This window comes from Equus quagga, unplaced genomic scaffold (assembly GCF_021613505.1).
Source record: "Equus quagga isolate Etosha38 unplaced genomic scaffold, UCLA_HA_Equagga_1.0 251_RagTag, whole genome shotgun sequence".
Classification (NCBI taxonomy): Eukaryota; Metazoa; Chordata; class Mammalia; order Perissodactyla; family Equidae; genus Equus; species Equus quagga.
The window spans coordinates 4,019,398-4,039,281 of NW_025799859.1; the positions used below are offsets into that span (position 1 = coordinate 4,019,398).

The following is a 19,884-nucleotide window of genomic DNA, read 5'->3' on the forward strand; positions in this document are numbered from 1 at the left end:
TGGCATTTATCTACAGCAATCAATAATTCTGATATCCACTTATTTACATTCCTAACTGAAGTGGTCCAAGCTGTCTATTATCAAGGCTCATATGCATAGAGGCCAGTGGGAATATTTTTAACACTCTGATTATTTAAATTTAAGATTTTCTTTTAAATTACAAAATGAACTTTAAGGGCGTTTCTGTAATCATCCCTTTCAAGCAGGGTTGAAATAGTAAAACTGAAATCTCTGAAAAAAGTTTTCGATCTTGGATAAGGATGTATTTAGAGAAACATGCTTCCTCACTTCAAACATAAAACTATACAATTTGTTGAAATAATACAGCAAAAAACTTGCTTCATTTTCTTATCTACTTCATGACAGATTCATCTTAGAGTACTGGGTGTTTACTTTTTGCAAGGCATTGTCCTAGGCACTTTATGTATGTTATTTCTAGTATTTCCAATGACTCTGGACATGGGTACTGTGGGTAATATGGAGGCATGGGGAGTATCATGTGAAGGTTAAGAGTGTGGAATGCCTAGGTTCACTTTGGGGTTACACCTTTATTAAGTAATGTTTAGTTAAGTGATAGATCTTGGCCTAATCCCAAGCTCCACCTCAGCACTACCCCAGGCCCAGTGTTCCTTGTGTATTTGTTTGGTTTAGATTGTTGGATAAATAATTAGCACTAAGCAAAGAGGAAAAAAGGAGGGTTATGCCTTTTCTTCTTTTCTCTAAGAAAAGACTTCAATGTCTAGTTATAAAAGAAGAACAACAAAAACTGTCTGCAACTTCACCGTAAATAAACACTTGAAAACATCTGGGCCAATGAAAAAGTCACATTGGTCACGTTAGTAGAGCACTTCTGTGCAGAATCCTACCTACCAGCAGTCTTTCCCACCCAAGCAACAGAATAAGTAGACATGGTACACGGGAGGCACCTGTGAGAGCACTGGTGATGGGTGTGTGTGGAACTAGTGAAAATGTTACGCATCTTCTACAGGGAAAGATTTGTTGACTTTTTTTTTTTTTTTTAGGAAGATTGGCCCTGAGCTAACCTCCATGCCCATCTTCCTCCAGTTTATAGGTGGGATGCCTGCCACAGCATCGATCCATAAGCGGTGTGTAAGTCCGTGCCTGGGATCCAAACCAGTGAAACATGGGCACTGAAACAGAGTTCACAAACTCAACTGTTACACCACCAGGCTGGCCCCTGCTAACATTTTTGAGAATCTGTTTCTGAGAGGTTAAGTAGAATATGTGGCCACACATAGCTTACCCACATGACCACGTCAGCACATTGAGTGAAAAATGTACCTCTGCACATCTGAAAATGTTCATTTAATTCTCTTATTTTCCCTCCCAATTGAGATCACAGCTACTCTGGCTGGGAAGAAAATTGGTAAAGGGAAAGGGTGCATCCCAGTGTCAGGGACAGCATCTCCTTACAATAAGTACGCATCCAAAATATCAATCATGATTCATATTTAGCTCTCTGTTAAGAACTTTCCAACCTTTCCACCCACAACAGCGCCTCACACATCCTACATGATAACTAAAATAAATGACTCATTACTTTCTTTACATGCCAGGTTTCATGCCTTTTCAGACAGTTTCTTCCGTCTCAATGTTCTGCTCCTTCATTCTCACTTATCTAAATCCAATCTGTCTTGGTAGGCCTTGTTCTAAGGTCTTATTCTATAGGAAATTATAATCAATTTTATTATTGGATAATCATCTGGATCCCCATAATAGTTTTAACTCTCTCTTTTGTGACTTGTATCACTATCCACATTAGTATCTATTTATTGGTGTTTATGTCATTTATCATTTCATCTTTGCATTCTCTCCTCAGCTTTGTACAGCCAATGCTTAAAGAATATACATTAAAAGAAAGAGCTAAGGTAGTTTTAGACACAGTGTCTTGGAAAAGGTAAAAGTCCTCAGATTGGATGTAACCCCTAGCAGAGAACAATGAGAAAACGATATGAAGTTGGAGATGCTGACTGAGGGTAATATTCAGTGTTTGTGTGAGGAGTCCATTCTTTTTTTTTCTTTTTTTTTTTTTTTGAGGAAGATTAGCCCTAAGGTAAGTACAGCCAGTCCTCCTCTTTTTTGCTGAGGAAGCCTGGCCCTGAGCTAACATCCCTGACCATCTTCCTCTACTTTATATGTGGGACGCCTACCACAGCATGGCGTGCCAAGTGGTGCCATGTCCACAATCGGTATCCAAACTGGTGAACCCCAGGCCACCGAGAAGCAGAGCGTGCCAACTTAACCGCTGCGCCACCTGGCCGGCCCCTGAGGAGTCCATTCTAACAGAGGGAAATAGAAGAGGTAGGGAACCCTGATTTGAAGAGACCCTAGAGTGTATCTCACTGGAAAAGGTCATAGCCTCAAGGGATTTTAGAGACTGTGGTTTTGTCTGTGACATAAGATTTACTAAGTACTGATTTTCTTATCATTAATAGCAATTTTTTTCCATTATGGCTAATGTCTAAAATATGAGGGAACTTATTGTGAGCCTACCGGATAGCCAAGAGACATCTCTACTTTCCCTTTGCTATCATACACTTTTTGCTTTTAGTTCATGTTTTATTTTTTGCTACTTAATATTTACCAGGATCTGAAATAATGTTTTGATTTTTTTGTTTGTTCTACCCACTAGCTTCTAAAATATAAACTCCACGAGTGAAGAAATCTTGTCAGTTTTGTTTCTAAATTGGTCCTTAGTTTCTAAATCACTGTTATGCTTTGCTCATAAGCCCTCAAGATATTTATCATTATTATTAGTAGTACTCATTGTTCATCAAATTTTACACACAGGAAACTAAGACTTAGTTTCTTAATTAATCTTAAGTTTTTAAATTAGTATTTGGCACCCAGGAGTTATTCATAAATAACTTGGTGAACGAATAAATCAATCCTGGGGTTAGATTTAAACTAATAGCAGAATGGCATCCTCAGAAATATTATCTTTACTGATACGAGAGCTACATAAAAAATGTCTTGTTTCTGTGTGTTCTTAATCAACTCAAATGCATAGTAAGCGCTCAGTGCATAAATGTAGCATGAACTGATAGAGACGCATCAGGGAAAAGAATAATTAATGCAGGCATTCAAGAACCAATGATATCAAGGTAACTAAATTGATGATTGAGTAGCTAGTTCTGCTCAGTTTCAGTAGTTGTGAAAATTTATCATACGAATTATTCCATTATTTAGAGAATCATGAAGTTTACCTACCTAACAGGTTGTCATCATTGCAGGTGCCATTAATCAAATATTTTCCTTCTGGGCACACACAGGTGGCCCCAGAAGGATTCAGCAAACAGAGGAATTCACATGCTAAATCCAAGCATGGATTGGGTACTGATTAAAACAAAACAAAAGAAAACAAAGAAATGCATAACTATAATACAATAGGTTTCAAAAACATAAAATTCAATAAGGTGAATGACAAAGTAGCAATGCTAAAAAGAAATCACATCCAATTTCCACTGGGAGCATCTCGTTTCAATGTTACCATTCTCCTTTATACGTGCAGAGAAATTACTACCCAATATCCATCCTTTATAGAAAATTTACCCTAATTTACATTTCCCACAAGGGAGAAGAAATTATTCAAACACATATTTAGTCACTCTTCCTGTGACTAATCGATTTTTGACAAAAGAGTTGGTCTGAGATACGGAAATGTTGTTTGGGCCTGTGTAAAAATAGAGCCAACAGATCTAATGTTCATTTTAGTTGGTTTCAAGACCGTTTAACAGACAGAAACAACATCCCCCTGCTATTTACAAAGGCTTAAAATCCATTTGTATTTGTCTGTTCAAAACACAAATAAACAAAAGCTGACTTTTTTTGTTCTAAATACCACGTTTAACATAGTTTCCTTTTCATCAGGTAGGAGTTTGTGTGCACAAGTAAGTGTGAACCATATATATTTTTTGTCTAAATTTCTATCCAATTAGCATCCTCTGTAGTCATAGCTGTTTCGTGGCTCTCCCTAGAGAATTTGTCATTAGAATAAAGCAGAAGTGGCACCTAGGTAGTGAAATGGTGACTATGAAAGTGGCTTCCATTCTGTAAGAACCACCTCTCAAATGCCTATTATTTGCAAGGCAGAATTTTGTTTATTTAGTTTTTATAAAGGTGGCAATATTTGACTGTGAAGAAGAATCAAACAGAACTAGAGGACGAGAGGGAGTGTCCTCATATTAACCTTGGAACCACATATGTCAGATCATTGGTGAAGAGAAACAAAACCTTGGATAAAATTTCAGGAAATTTTTAGGGTGCTATATGATGTTTTAACCTGTTTCCAAAGCTGATTTGGATAAACATCAATTGCTATCTTTGCAGATCATTGCACCAAATGAGGTAAAATATCTTTTTATTTGCCATAAACCATAGTTATAGGTAAATCTTAAACAGTTTCTTGAAGGGTGAATGCATACATAAATACAGATCATTAGAATTTCAGCCACATTTTTTTACTTTGTTCTTCAATATTGTGGATGGTTGTGTTTGAAACATATCTTTCAAGATAATTACATCAATTATTTACCTATTGCTTTTTAGGAGGGAGTGTGATGATAAAAATCATAAACAGAAAAAATACAACTCTTGGGAACAGTTCTCCTCAGATACTTTTAAGGATGCAATGTTAATGTTGTAATTGGGTCAAAATGACTAATGAATTTTCTTACTTGCATGGTTTGTCTATAGACTCACAAGGTTTTATTAAGAATTTTAGAAGACCGGAATAAGAAACATATTTTTTATAAAAAGCCGATTCTAATTCCAAGAAAATACAGCTGAATGCTGATATTTTCACATATGTTATGGCAGAAATGGAAATTTTTGCATTATTTCTTGGCTTTGGTAATTTGAGAAGTCTGGTGATATCAAAATTAAAGTTATGTAACTTACTGATGTTAAGACACTGAAATAGTTAAGATATTTTAAAAGACTTTCTTTTGAGAGTCATAAGGAAGAAACTTCACCAATATATACAACTCTATAAAATATTATACTTACAGTCCAGTTGTTTATAGCGATGAGATATCAAAACACCTTTTGTTTTATCAACATCTAAAGCTAGGTACTCTACTGAACCATGGCCAAATTTTTGTACTCGAAATACACCATTTTTAGGTCCTGCTCCATATATATAATCTTCAAAGACATCAATCCTATGTGGATGTAACAAGCCTAGAATTTTTAAAACATGGAGTCATAAAAGTTGCAGTGTAAATATGGAGAATTAGAAAGAATAGAGTTTATCCAAGATTAAATGGAAAATCATCTTCTTACTTTTTTTTTTTTTAAAAACTTTCAGGAATCAGAATATTTTTAATATTAGCTGTAAAGTTGATAGAATTAACTTCTTTGTAGTAGAAAAATGTGAGATACTAAACATGTCACTCAGAACATAAAAAACATTTCCAGCATCACTTTAATCATCATCACAACCACATAGCATTTGCTGGGGGCTTATTATATGCGGAGGGATCTCTGCTGTGTGGTTGGCAGACAAAAGAGAAGCCTACAGGCCAGACTTATCCACTGCACAAAAATAGGCAATTCACAAAATTCTCAATTTTGTCTTCTGCATAATGTTAATGATCAAATTGGATTGCCTGACTGACAATTTTATCATGCAATCACAAGTTGATTTAAAGAGTAAAATCCAAAAAAAATTGACATTACTATTGTCTGTTTCAGAAATGAGATCAAGAAAACAAACTGGCAAATGGTAATTAGGCCTATGACTAATTTGGCTAAACATATAGAGGCTATCATTTTATCACATTTTAAGAAATGCCTACTATTTTAAGAGATTTTATAAAAAGAATAATTTAACTTGTAGTACTGAAATCTATAACAAGGAAATGACATTTGTATTTTACTTATTAGCCAGAGGTTGTAAAATATACAATGCTTTTTAAACTTGTAGATTTTTCAGCATTGTTTCTTAAAACAGTAAAATATACACTTAAGCTGAGACAAGTTAACTTCATTGTAATCAATTACAGGAATGTGGAATTTTTTTCCATCTAGGGTTATCATACGAAAAACACACTTTAGGTAAAGGCTCAATAAATGTTCAACTTAATTATTTTTCTTTTAATTTCTCTGCCTTTGTTAAAAAAAACAGAAAGCAAAGCTGTATTCAGTAAATATAATAGGTAAATTTCAAAACATTAAATACATATTACGAACAATTTGTGGTTAGTTAGGAAAGGGCTTGTGGTAGGGAAGGGAAAGAAAAAGAGAAGGGAAAGAAATTAGATCCAACAGAAAGAAGCGAGTTGACAGGCAAAGAAAGTCTAAGGCACAGAAGGGAGCCAGAAGAACGATAGAGTGAGAAATAGGAGGTAGGGACAGAGGGGGAGAAAAAAAAGATACCACAAAAGAAGAACACAAGTTGAGTTTGCAGTCCCTGGTGGTAGAGGTAAGTTGCCATTTTGACCTACTACTTTTCACTTGGATGAGAATATCCTTATAAATTACCCATAATAATCATTGTTACCATGATGTTTTACTATATACAATAACTCATTTCCTGCTTATCAATGCAATTTGAAATAAAAATTAGTGTTCACAGGCACTAATCTTAACTACTTGAAGTGTGCTGCTCAAAATGGAATATTCATAGAGGCAACAGAAGGAATAATTTTTGAATCTGGGCAGCAATGGACCGTGTTTATCCTAGAGTCAGGAAGTTCTTCTGGCCTGGTCTCTTTGTAACCCTAGTAGTAAGTAAACAATAGTAAGAGTTACAGTTGAAAGGAAAAAGACTTTGAAGAAATTCAGAATGTAAAGATTAAATATTCATGTTTAAATACCATTATTTAATGCTCTCAGTAATAATTAAAAGCAAAAGCAAAAGCACTTCACAAACCTTGTTTGCTGCTAACAGAGACTACTGAATCAGAGCCATCATAGAGAACACTGCCAATAATGGAGAGCTCGAGGTCAGCCCAGTATATCCGCTCACTAAAATGATCCACAGCCAGACCTGCAAAATCAACACACATAATTAACAGAAATAAATTTGAGATTATTTAAACTTATGTTTTTGCTTTTGCTTTTTTCTTTTTGAGGAAGACTAGCCCTGAGCCAACTACTGCCAATCCTCCCCTTTTTGCCGAGGAAGACTCACCCTGAGCTAACATCCATGCCCATCTTCCTCTACTTTATACGTGGGGCGCCTACCACAGCATGGCTTTTTGCTAAGTGATGCCATGTCCACGGTGGGATCCGAACCGGTGAACCCCAGGCTGCCAAGAAGCGGAAGGTGTAAACAAGTGCTGCGCCACCGGGCCAGCCCCTGTTTTTGCTTTCTAATGTATAATTATGGTTGACATTTTTCTTCAGACATCACAGAAATTACCCAGTCTATATCATGGTACTATAGAAGTCAGAAAAAAAGAAACAACTCAATCCTTATCTGAACACATGGGTATGGATTACATAAAATTTATATAATAAGCTGTAGCAAAAATCTTACTTCACATAGGAAAAGCTATCTTAAATATCTTTCCTTTCCACACTTAGTGGTTTCTTAATTATGGCAATTTTATAAAAGATTTTTTCCATGATATTTTAATTTTTATAATATACACAGAATTAATTCTGTGTATACTATCATCACTTAAATCACTTATCCAACTATTATTTAAAATAATTCAGTCTAATTAGTTATATTGTGAATCTCTTCATGAAGGAGCATTTCTCAGAATGTAAAACATTCATGGGCTTAATTGTAAGATATTTTCACCAATTTGGAGTTGGTCTACAGTGTTGTGAGACATCTGTGAGCATTCTGAAGTTTAAATTGACTAAAGATTGATGTTTATAGTAGAGAAGAATGAATAGTAAAGTCCTTAACTAAGGTTCTAGTTGTGCTTAAACTCTTCAGTCTAATTTTTTTCTCTAATCACTAATTTGCTTGGAGGCTGTCCATTTTTACTATCAGTATCTGTTACTGAATAACAATAAGCCAAAATAATGTGTTAAAAATGATGTTTTTCTATTTATTCAATTTCTTATTTTTTATTTCATGTGAATGGAGTCTAGCCAGTATCTTGTTGCAAAATATCAACACATAGAATATTTGCAGTCAACTTCCTTCAACATAAAAGAGTAAGATCCATGATACATGAATTCTATAATAAATCTTCACTGCTGCAGATATTTAATTTATGTGACATAGCCAGTCTTTAGATATGACATATTACATGGTTGATAGTACAATGCAATTAAAATACCTTTGGCATCTGAATGCTAAAGAGCTTTCCCAATCAGAACAGTCAATAAACAACTGAGGTACACCTCAATGACAAGGCAACCGAATGAAAAGATGAAAAGCATTTTTTTGAGTTTATGCTAATTGTGTTCCTGTGTAGATGGACCAAGATGTTACAATAAGAATGAAAACATATCATGGTAAAAATCATTTGGGAATAATTCTTCAGTTAAATTCATAGATCTATCCCAAATATAATCAAACTAAATATAAATATTGCTCTTCACGTATAACACATGATGTACTATGCTCAATCAGCCTCTGAGAAATGACTTAACGATTAAAACAAGTGGTCCATGTTTTAATAGTTCCTGCTCAATGGTTAATTTGCTATTTGGAGTCACATTGGGAGTTATGTTTTTGCTCCTTCATGTATAATTATGGGTGACATGAACCAAAAAATGATCCAGTTTCCTGTTGCCACCATTCTATTTCAAAACAGTTGTCTAAGAAGGATTGAAAACACTTTTCTTTCTTTTCTCCCAGTGCAGTACAGTAAAGAAGTAGGTTAAAAAAAAAAGCTATCCTCCACAAAATTAATCTTTACATTTGGATATTAAATTTGTTAATCATAGACTAGAAGAAAACAAGGGGTGTGCAATTCAATTTAATTATCAATATTGTTTTTGCAGATTCAGTGGCAGTAAAAAGTTCTCAAAAGTGTCATATGTTGCATTATTAGTCTAGGCTTGTCTAAGACATACCCATCTTTATCAGTACTGGTCACATACTGAACTACTGGATGGAATTACATCTAGATAAAAATTATATAACAAAGCTTTTAGATGAGTGGGATTTAAATTCCAAAAAATCCACAAATCGATAATTTTGATTTTTCCTTAATCCTTTTAATAAAAGAGATAGTCTTTTAAATTAAAAAGTTAATAAAGGAATCAACTAACTTTTCTCGTTATAGAGATGAGAATCAAGTGTATATGAAAGAAGTTCATTTCTAGCTTTAATATATCATATCTCCTTTTTGTCTTTAATAAAGAAACAATAATAAAATGGAGAAAAAAATCAATTCCCGAGAAAGTTATTCTTATCTGAACTGAGAATGATGAATATTTGGAACCAAGTAAGTATAATTACAGAAAATTTAAAATAAAATGCCATCAAGCATAATGGAATCACAGTTTAGAAGGCTTATAAAAGATAGAGAAACATGCTCACTAATTTTTAGGAATGCATGATAATGACGCCAATCGTATAGTCATTTTCTTAATATCTCCCACAATACCAAGACTACTATTACATTCTAGGGATTTTTGAATTTCACTTTTGCTGAACTCTGAAATTTTGCAAGATCCACTAGTTCTCCTATTTCTACTGTGTTCTAAAAAGAAGAAAAAGAAAATGGTAAAAGAAAATCTTATGAGAAATGACCATAGTACCAATGGGATATTTAAGAGATAAGACTTGGAGAGAGCAATAAATTAAAATCACTGTGTTTTCAGAAATAGAGAAAAATATTATACACATTTTGTGTTAAAGGAAAGCCAAGATTTGTAAGGCAGTAATAACCAGCAAGTGTGCACTACCATATTCTTGATTTAAGAGGTGATAAGAGTGGTCCAAAAAACTGAAAATATTTATCACTGTGTCAAATTCATTTTCAAAAATTGGTAATAGTATTTTTTGAGATAGGTTGCCTACTTAGAGTTTAGATTCCAAACTACATTAAAGTTATTTTTTCACATATATGTTTATATTTTTTCTTATATATTGCATATCATATTTTTTCATATACATGCACACACGCAGACACACACACTCTTATTTATGTGTTAATAAAATAAATGCATCAAGGAATTGCAAAATAGTCCTTAAGTTCTTATCCATTTTATTTCATTAGAGATCTTTTGTTGACCAAGAATAAAGAATTTACTGAATGAATCTAATAATTATGACTGAGCCAGGGCCAGTGTGTATTTCTTTATTCTCTCAGAAATTATCACAATTTGAGAGGAGCTAAAGGCAACATAAATAAGCTTCTAGATATCCAATAATATGGTATGTATTCACACTCATATAATCCTACATACCCTCCTACTGGAGGGAAAACTGGCAAGTGTCCTTAATTGACACAGTATTCGTTAACCCAACATATATTCATAATGCACCTCCCTTGCACCATAGGCTGCGAAGTACTAGGTATGTAGCAAAGAACAAAACAGATCACATTCTGCTCTCACGGAGCATGGTACTCAACCATCACATGACTGAATCAGAAGATAGATTGTTTCTTGTGTTTAATATGGTGCCTAATAAAAAAATGTGTGGCATTTGTTAAAAGAGGCCTTAAAACCTTACCATGGGTTAGAGTATTAAAAATTGTAGGCATTCATCTCTTCATTCATTCAACAAAAAATTGTTCTTAAGCACACACTAATTATAAGCACTATAATATTCTACAGGGGATATAAAAAGAATATCAGTAATGCTTTTTTTTTAAATTTTTTATTGAGTTATTGATAGGTTACAATCTTGTGAAATTTCAATTGTACATTAATGTTTGTCAGTCATGTTGTAGGTGCACCACTTCACCCTTTGTGCCCACCCCCCACCCCACCTTTCCCCTGGTATCCACTAAACTGTTCTTGGTCCATAGTTTTAAATTCCTCATATGAGTGGAGTCATACACAGATTATCTTTCTCTTGCTGGCTTATTTCACTTAACATAATTCTCTCAAGGTCCATCCATGTTATTGCAAATGGAATGATTTTGTTCTGTTTTGCAGCTGAGTAGTATTCCATTGTATATATGTACCACATCTTCTTTATCCATTCGTCTGTTGATGGGCACTTAGGTTGCTTCCACATCTTGGCTATTGTAAACAGTGCTGCAATAAACATTGGGGTGCACAGGACTTTTGGGATTGCTGACTTCAGGCTCTTTGGATAAATACCCAATAGTGGGATGGCTGGATCGTATGGTAGTTCTATTTTTAGTTTTTTGAGGAATCTCCATACTGTTTTCCATAGTGGCTGCACCAGTTTGCATTCCCACCAGCAGTGTATAAGGGTTCCTTTTTCTCCACAAGCTCTCCAACATTTGTTGCTATTAGTTTTAGATATTTTTGTCATTCTAACGGGTGTAAGATGATATCTTAGTGCAGTTTTGATTTGCATTTCCCTGATGATCAGCGATGATGAGCATCTTTTCATGTGCCTATTGGCCATCATTATATCTTCTTTGGAGAAATGTCTGTTCATGTCTCCAGCCCATTTTTTGATTGGGTTGTTTGATGTTTTGTGATTGAGTTGTGAGAGTTCTTTATATATTAAGGATATTAAGCCTTTGTCAGATATATGACTTGCAAATATTTTTTCCCAGTTAGTGGGTTGTTTTTTTGTTTCAATCCTGTTTTCATTTGCCTTGAAGAAGCTCTTTAATCTGATGAAATCCCATTTGTTTATTCTTTCTATTGTTTCCCTTCTCCGAGAAGGCATGGTGTCCGAAAAGATCCTTTTAATACTGATGTCAAAGAGTGTACTGCCTACGTTTTCTTCCAGAAGCCTTATGGTTTCAGGTCTCACCTTTAGGTCTTTAATCCATTTTGAGTTTATTTTGGTGAATGGTGAAAAAGAATGGTCAATTTTCATTCTTTTATATGTGGCTTTCCAGTTTTCCCAGCACCATTTGTTGAAAAGACTTTCTTTTCTCCATTGTATGCCCTCAGCTCCTTTGTCAAAGATAAGCTGTCCATAGATGTGTGGTTTTATTTCTGGGCTTTCAATTTTGTTCCATTGATCTGTGCACCTGTTTTTGTACCAGTACCATGCTGTTTTGATTACTGTAGCTTTGTAGTATGTTTTGAAGTCAGGGATTGTGATGCCTCCCGTTTTGTTCTTTTTTCTCAGGATTGTTTTAGCAATTCGGGGTCTTTTGTTGCCCCATATGAATTTTAGGATTCTTTGTTCTAATTCTGTAAAGAATGTCATTGGGATTCTGATTGGGATGGCGTTGAATCTGTAGATTGCTTTAGGTAGAATAGACATTTTAACTATGTTTATTCTTCCAATCCATGTACATCAAATGTCTTTCCATCTCCTTATGTCGTCATCCAATTCTCTCAGAAAGGCCTTGTAATTTTCATTATATAAGTCCTTCACTTCCTTAGTTAAATTTACCCCAAGGTATTTTATTCTTTTTGTTGCGATTGTGAATGGTATTGTATTCTTGAGTTCTTTTTCTGTTGGTTCATTACTGGAGTATAGAAATGCTACTGATTTATGCAAATTGATTTTATACCCTGCAACTTTGCTGTAGTTGTTGATTACTTCTAACAGTATAATGACTGACGGTCAACTTTTCATTACTGCTTTCTAGTAATATGCTATTTATGAAATCTAAATTATCTATTACTTCCTAAAAATCTCCTGAAATTTGCTTTTGACTCATTTGTGAATCAATAAAATTTGGCATGACAATACTCCGGAGTTATTAGTCACTTTAAAGATAACATTGAGAGATATTTCTGCTTGATGGAAATAAAATCCTGCTTAAGAATACAAAACCAGTATTTCCAACATCAAGAAAGTCACTTATTAAGCAGGTAAACATGAAGTAAAGCAATAGATTTTCACATGTGGCTTGTAGACTTTTTTAACCTACAGAATTCTAATTGACATATAATGAAAAAATGAATCAAATTAACCAAATATACTAAATGACTTTTTTAGATGTGGATAAAAATAATTATCAGTGTTAGGGGTTACAGTGGACATTGCCTGGGATACATATGCAAGGTTTTAGAACAGTACATGGCTTTAGAATAGTACATTATTTTTATAATTATTTTTAGCCTCAGATTTTCAAGGAATTACACTAATCAATTTATATTGGTTTTACTATCTGATTTAAATGAATTGTTATGAATTCTCTGTAAGGTAAATATTATTATATACATTTTACAAGTAAGAAAACTGATGCTCAAAAGTTTACACAGGTTGCTCAATTTTAGCTCAAGCCTATATAACTGAAAGGCTTATGCTCTTTCTACTACTCAGATTTCTTCTGTGTAAGGCACTATGCCATGCCTAACAGGGGACCATCTTCTTTTTGAAATTCTTCCTTCAGCTTTTGTGACACTGAATTCTGTTGTTTTGCTCCTATTGCTGACACCTTTCTCCCATTTGCTCACTTTTGACCTTGACTCTTCTAAACGTCTCATAAAATTCTTCCCTAAAAAGCTTCTTTGTTTTCCTCTCCTGTGTCCATCTTAACAACTCCAGCAACTTTAAATATCAGCTTTCTGTTATTAATTCCCCAGACTAAACTTCTAGTTCTGCTTTGAGTTCCAGAACTAAATTTTCCATTATCTGTGAGATATCTCTACCTGATTGACTGCTTGAGTTGTATCCACACCTCCAACATTTGCCTGTGGATGAGTGACAGCATCACACAACCTGTGCTCAAGTGCCACCTTCTCAAAAGTTCTACTCTAATGACTTGATAATATTATACTACAACCTACCCTCCCCCATTCCTGACACTTCTTCCTGCTCTATTTTCACTCTTTTCTCAATAGCACTGAATCCCTCATAACTTACTTTATAATTTACTTTTAAAATATATTTTTACTGTTCCCATCACAGTCCTCTGCCCACCACTAGAATCTAACCACTAGGAGGACAGGGATTTACAATTGTGTGTTCATTCCTATTTTCCAAATGCCTAGAATCATGCCTGACACTCACCAGGCTCACAACAAATATTGGTTGAATGAATGAATAGCTTCTCAGAGTCTACTCTTATAAGTGGAGCAGAAGTTCTCAGAACAGAGTTGCTGGGAAGAAAACTCATATGCTCACTACACGTGAGATAGAGAGCCTCACACCAACTACTATCTCAGCATGTCCCTATGGATGTCTGACCAGTTCTTGTTACCTGCTTAGCATGAGTCAATGGTACTTTCTATGGTCTCTTCACTATAAAATGGCCTCCTTGGATTCAAAACCATGTGCATCTGACTCCAAAGAACACCTTGATAAAAAATACTCCATGATCAATTATCTGCCCACCTTTCAAATGTCTACCCATCATTCAAACACTTGTTTAAATGACACTTTTCACATACTTTTTCTGTATTGGAGGTACTCTTTCTTGCCTCTGAACTCCCATAACATTGTAAGACCTGTAACAATTCTTACATTTCCCCCAAACTACAGTTACTTCTATGCAGGTTTATTTGTATTTTTCCTTCTCAGATGTAAACTCCATGAGAAAAGAGACTGAGTTATCTTCATGATTAAGCTATCCATTGTGCTGAGCAGAATGGCTAGCATGTGGAAGATGCTCAGTACATGCATCTTTCACCTGGCCCACTGTAGGAGACGCTAATTTCCTTTACTTGGTACCCATCTCCCAATTGTTGGTTTGGTAGTTAAGGACTCACACTTGCCCCCTTCCAGAAAATTGTGCTCAAGTGTCTACAGCAGCCTTGATTGGGAAGTTAGAGTCCAAAGGCCAACCAATGACTGATAGGGCCCATAAAAAGCTGACTCTCTTGCCTGTCATGGGATTTATGCTCCGAAGCACGTTCCCTGTTTCTCAAGCTCAGACTAGACTTTACCTGAGACAAAGTCTTATTAAGACTTTTCTCTTTCTCTCTCCATCTTTTACAGGTTTCTCCTGAGTAAACTTCATAAATAATCTTTAGAAGAATCTCTGTCTCAGGCTCCCTCCTAAGAACCCTTCAACAGGCAATTCTATAAGCTGTTGTCAGAGTCGTTCCTTAAGGTAAAATCATGTTACACATACTATGATTATGTAAGATGTTAACATCACAAAAGAATTTTTTAAATTAATTTTGCAACTTTTCTACATGTCTAAAATAAGTTGAAAATAAAAAGTTAAGACACTGAAGTACGAAGTTCTTTAAAATATGAAAATAGTGTTTGAGCAAATCATGCCACTCTCCTCCTCAATTCCCTCCAATGGCTCCCCTCAAAGCTGGAATAGAATCCAGTTCTCACCAGTGTGTTCCGGGTCCTAGATGAGCTGCACCTGGCCACCTTGTCACCCTCACATGTACCATTCTCCCGAGTTGCTCATATGCTTCTAGGCATGCTAGCGTTCTTGCTGTTTATTACACATGTTAAGCTCCTTCCTAACTCATAACTTGCTGTTCTCTCTGCTTGGAAAGCTCTCTCCTCACGTATTCATACAGCTTTCTACCTCTCTTCATTCAGTTATCTTCTCAAATATCACCTTTCTAAAGATGACTTCTCTGATAATCATAACTAAAATGGTACCCCTCCCAATAACTGCTCATCCCTTAGTATGTTTTTTCTTATATTGCTTATGACTTTATGACCTGATGTATAATATATATTCTATCCTCTATAGGAACATAAGTTTCATGAGAGTTGAAATTCTCTTCACAAGGGTAGGAAATTGTTTCTTCAGCATCTGGAACAATTTGTAGTACCAGGTGGATGTTCAATTAGTATTTGTTAAATCACCGAATAGAGACACATTGATGTAAATGAACTAAATCCCAAAGACTCCTCCTTCCCATAAAGAGTAAAAACAATTGCGTTGGAGGAAAAGGCAAAGGCACATTAAAAGTTAATAAGAATATATGTGCCAAATATACATAAATTTTAAACTACAAAAGATACTACAAAGCATAACTGTTAATATGTGCTATAGAAAATGTATTCTGTCCGTTTGCTGGGTATATATAGACCTTACATGTTAGGTAAGATTCAGTTAGGTATCCAAAAGTTGGAAAGGCGCTCTAGATGGGGGATCTGGGAGGAAAATGAAATGGGAGAAAGAGCAGGAAGGCAGAAAAAAATCTGAGCTCCTGGGCAGTGCTAGGAGTACAGAGAGTTTGGAGTGATAACTTGGATAACATGGCTAGGAGGGAGACTAAAGCCAGATTGAAAAGAGGTGTAAATGAAAAGGCAAGGAATCATAACATCTGTCTTTCAGAAAAGTTATGTTTTCCCACCTCTCTGTCCTTTTAGTCTTTCATCCTGTAGGAATATTACCATCTATCCCAACATCATTAACACTTAACTATAAAAACACCCTAATACATTTCTATAAACTGTCAAAATTTCATGCATGTGAAATCCTACTAATAGCTTAAAACTTAGGCAATTTTCAAATAATATCCCCATAATATCACTGGCAGTAGGATGAGGATCTGACTTTCAAGTTGGGTAAATGCAACATGATATGTTAATGACTTTCATAAAGTCATACTATAAATTATTTTATCCTCTTATAAAATGACTATATTGCCAACAAAACTAGAAAGAATTGTAACATTAACACGCTTAGCATACTGCTTCCCATTTTAGACTGTCAGAAATACATCATACCTGTGGGTCTCTGCAAATTCTTTTGTACTAAAATCCTTCTCAGAGTACCATCCATGGCTGCTTCTTCTATGTGGGAGTGGTCCCCAACAACGGTCCAGTACATCATCCTAAAGAGGCAAGTCAAGTTGGTTAGCCTGGTGATGGTGCTCTTATAACCCCACTCTGCTCCCCAAAGCATTGTGTCTCTTCAGTCTGTGTGCATCAGAATCACCCTACAGTCTCTGAAAAAGCATATTCCTAGAAACAACTCTAAATCTACAGAATGGCGACCTCCAAAGAGGGCCCTAAGTGTTGACATTTTCAACTGTCTTACCTATGCACTAAAATTTGAGAGACACTGTTTAATAGGACATACTATAGCTCATTATTTGAAATCAAAAATTCAATTTTGAAAATTTCATGAACATTTCAGAAGAAAAGTATTTACAACACTTGAAACTATCCTCTTGTTAAGACAGAATACTCATGTTATTGTGAATGCTGCATCGATATGCTTTTTATTTGATAAAGTAACTATTTTATCAGAGACATAAATCATTCTTTCATTTAGAAGACACCACACTACATAATTCTAGAAGATGAATAATAACTGCCTCTTTTTATTCAGGATCTAATGATCCAATTTTTGGGTGATTAGGAGTTTTAATTAGCATTTCTTTTTTGGTCATTGTTTATAAATGTAAAATTAAAAAGAAAGGAAAAACTCAAGTAAAAGAAAGGAAACATTTGTATTAAATTGCTTAAATTTGTTCATACCTATGCCTCCATCTTTTATTATCACAAATAGCCAAAAACACTAATACTCTACACTTAACATGTTTAATATTATATTTATTATGTTTAATGTCTCAAAAATTCAGTTTTAGATTAACAGCACTGGCTATGTGTTTATCACTTCAGTTTCATTATTCTGCAAGGCACACATAAAACACACACACACAGAATGTACATGTAGCAACCTTTCAGGAAAAATATTTTGCACCACCGTTTGATGTGAAAAGGACATACTTTTTGTACATAAGGAGAAGTAGAGTGATTTTCAGAAGTCTTGTGAATCTATTGTACGTTAAACATTCATAAGAAATTAAACTATAGAGCACAGGTGGGACAATCTTTAAAAGTGGATACTCATATCAAGAAATATAAATAATCAAATCATTAACCTACCCTCTTTTAGGATTTACAGCGATAGCATAGGGTTCTCCAGCCATATTTGTTAAGAGTCTGGTGCAGTTGGGGCCATTCAGTTGCCCTACGTTGACAGAGTACCTCAGACTGGTCCAGTGAGTGGTGTAGTAACTGAACCAGTGCATTCTAGAATGATCAGTCCAATAAATATTTCCAGCAACCCAGTCAACTGCAATGTCCCTGGGCCTTTTAAATTCAGGACACTAAAAGAAAGCAAAACAACAAACCACAGTATTTTCAAAAGCAAATTAGTGGACTTTTCTGTATCTATACAATGAGATTATGGGAAAATCGTATTAACATAGTCAGGTATTAGTTGTTACATAGATTTAAAAAATACCCGACATACTTTATGTTATTCTTAACTTTTATAGATGTATAATGTCATAAATTTTAAGTGTACAACTCATTCGAGTTTCACCTCTCACTGCCTCTGTTTAACCACCATCCTGCTACAATAATTCTGGATTCATAGAAAGTTTACCTGTGACCTCTCCCCGTCAGTATTCCTCTGAGAGTAACAATAATTCTGACACCTAACACCAGAGATTAGCTTAAACAAATCCATATAAATAGAATAACACTCTTCTATTCCTGACTTCTTTTACTCAACATTGTGTCTGTGAAATTCATCCATATTGCTGTACATGTCAGTTATTAATACTTTTTATTACTGCTGGGTAGTATTTCATTTTATCAATATACCACAATTTGTGTACTGTTTTACCAATGAAATCCATTTGGCTTGTTACAGTTTTTGGCCATTGCAACTGGTCGTGAATATTCTTGTACATGTCTTTTGGACACAAATACTCATTTCTGTTGGATACTTAACAAAGAATAAAATTGTTGAGTCTTAAGGTTCACATATGCTTAGCTTGAATGGATAATGCTAGAAAATTTTTTCAAAAAGTTCATACCAATAGACATTATTTTCAGCAATTTAAGGAAGTCCCAGTTGCTCTGCATTCTTAGCATATATAATTTGATTTAAATTTAAAAAAGGATATTAGTACAGATAGACACACTTAGAGAGATACTGTATTTAAACATCTTTTTTGGGGAAAGTTACAATCTCTGTCATTTATATTACAGCTGCTAGATTGGATTTTCTACTTAATATTGTATTACTGAATTATTATGAGACAAAGGTAAGAGAATTCATTGGGAATAGACAACAAGAAAAATAACGTATGCTCTGTGCCCTTCAATTAACTTGATCACTTTCAGCAGGAGCTAGTGTAGTAATTAATTTGCCATGGTCAGGTTCATTGTGCATACCCAGAAGTGATAAGGGATTCCCACGGGTATTATAGCAAGAAGAGAAGTAATTATTTGAAGGTGACAAAACTAGACATGTAGTCAATGCATAAAAGCATAGTTAAGACCTGGCAACCAGTAGAAATATGGGTTTTTAACAATGAAGTTTCGTGTATGGTATACCAGTGAACAAATTTTATTAAGGAGTGGACTTGGATAAAAAGTGGAGAACTGAACTTCTCAAAGAGAATATGAGATGCCAAGAAACAGGAATTGCAAGTCACTGTCTGCTCTGTGATTACTGGGATCGCAGGAAGTGGAATATGGTTTGAAGTAAACACAGGACCCATCGAAATTTCTAACGACCTTTATTTCCACTCTTTTCACCAATTGGTTCAAAAACTGAAATTATGAAATTTTATGGTGCCCTATTTCTCAACTCTAACAGTAAATATTATCCATCTACCCAGTGATATCTCATAGCTAACTGAAGTTAAATATATAGCACTCTGCAATACAACACGGTCCAGAAACGCCAAGTAAATAATATTCATAGATAGGTAGAATATAAAGATCTGTCTAGCCAAACCACAAAGTCATTTTCAAATGTTCCAGTATCATTTCAATTAGCTTTACTTTTTTTTTCTCATTTGGCAGCATTTAAAAGTAAATATATCAACGAATGGCATGGGGATGTCAGTGTAAGACATAAATTTATAAATCAGACACAATGGAAAAAAATCACCATTAGAAACTATTTGGAGCCTGTTGGAGCATATTTATCATTTTCTAAT

The 19,884-nt window shown here is 34.7% G+C and overlaps 1 protein-coding gene across 1 annotated transcript in view; it reads right to left on the reverse strand.

Moving 5' to 3' along the window:
- LOC124233810 (low-density lipoprotein receptor-related protein 1B-like) overlaps positions 1 to 19,884 on the reverse strand; it is a 792,861-nt gene that overhangs the window by 77,622 nt on the left and 695,355 nt on the right. The window contains exons 72-76 of the mRNA XM_046651030.1: positions 17,810 to 18,033; positions 16,643 to 16,749; positions 6,896 to 7,012; positions 5,029 to 5,202; positions 3,232 to 3,357 (exon numbers count right to left, since the gene is read on the reverse strand). Coding sequence (XP_046506986.1) covers positions 3,232 to 3,357; positions 5,029 to 5,202; positions 6,896 to 7,012; positions 16,643 to 16,749; positions 17,810 to 18,033 — 748 coding nt within the window. The remainder of the gene's footprint in view (positions 1 to 3,231; positions 3,358 to 5,028; positions 5,203 to 6,895; positions 7,013 to 16,642; positions 16,750 to 17,809; positions 18,034 to 19,884) is intronic.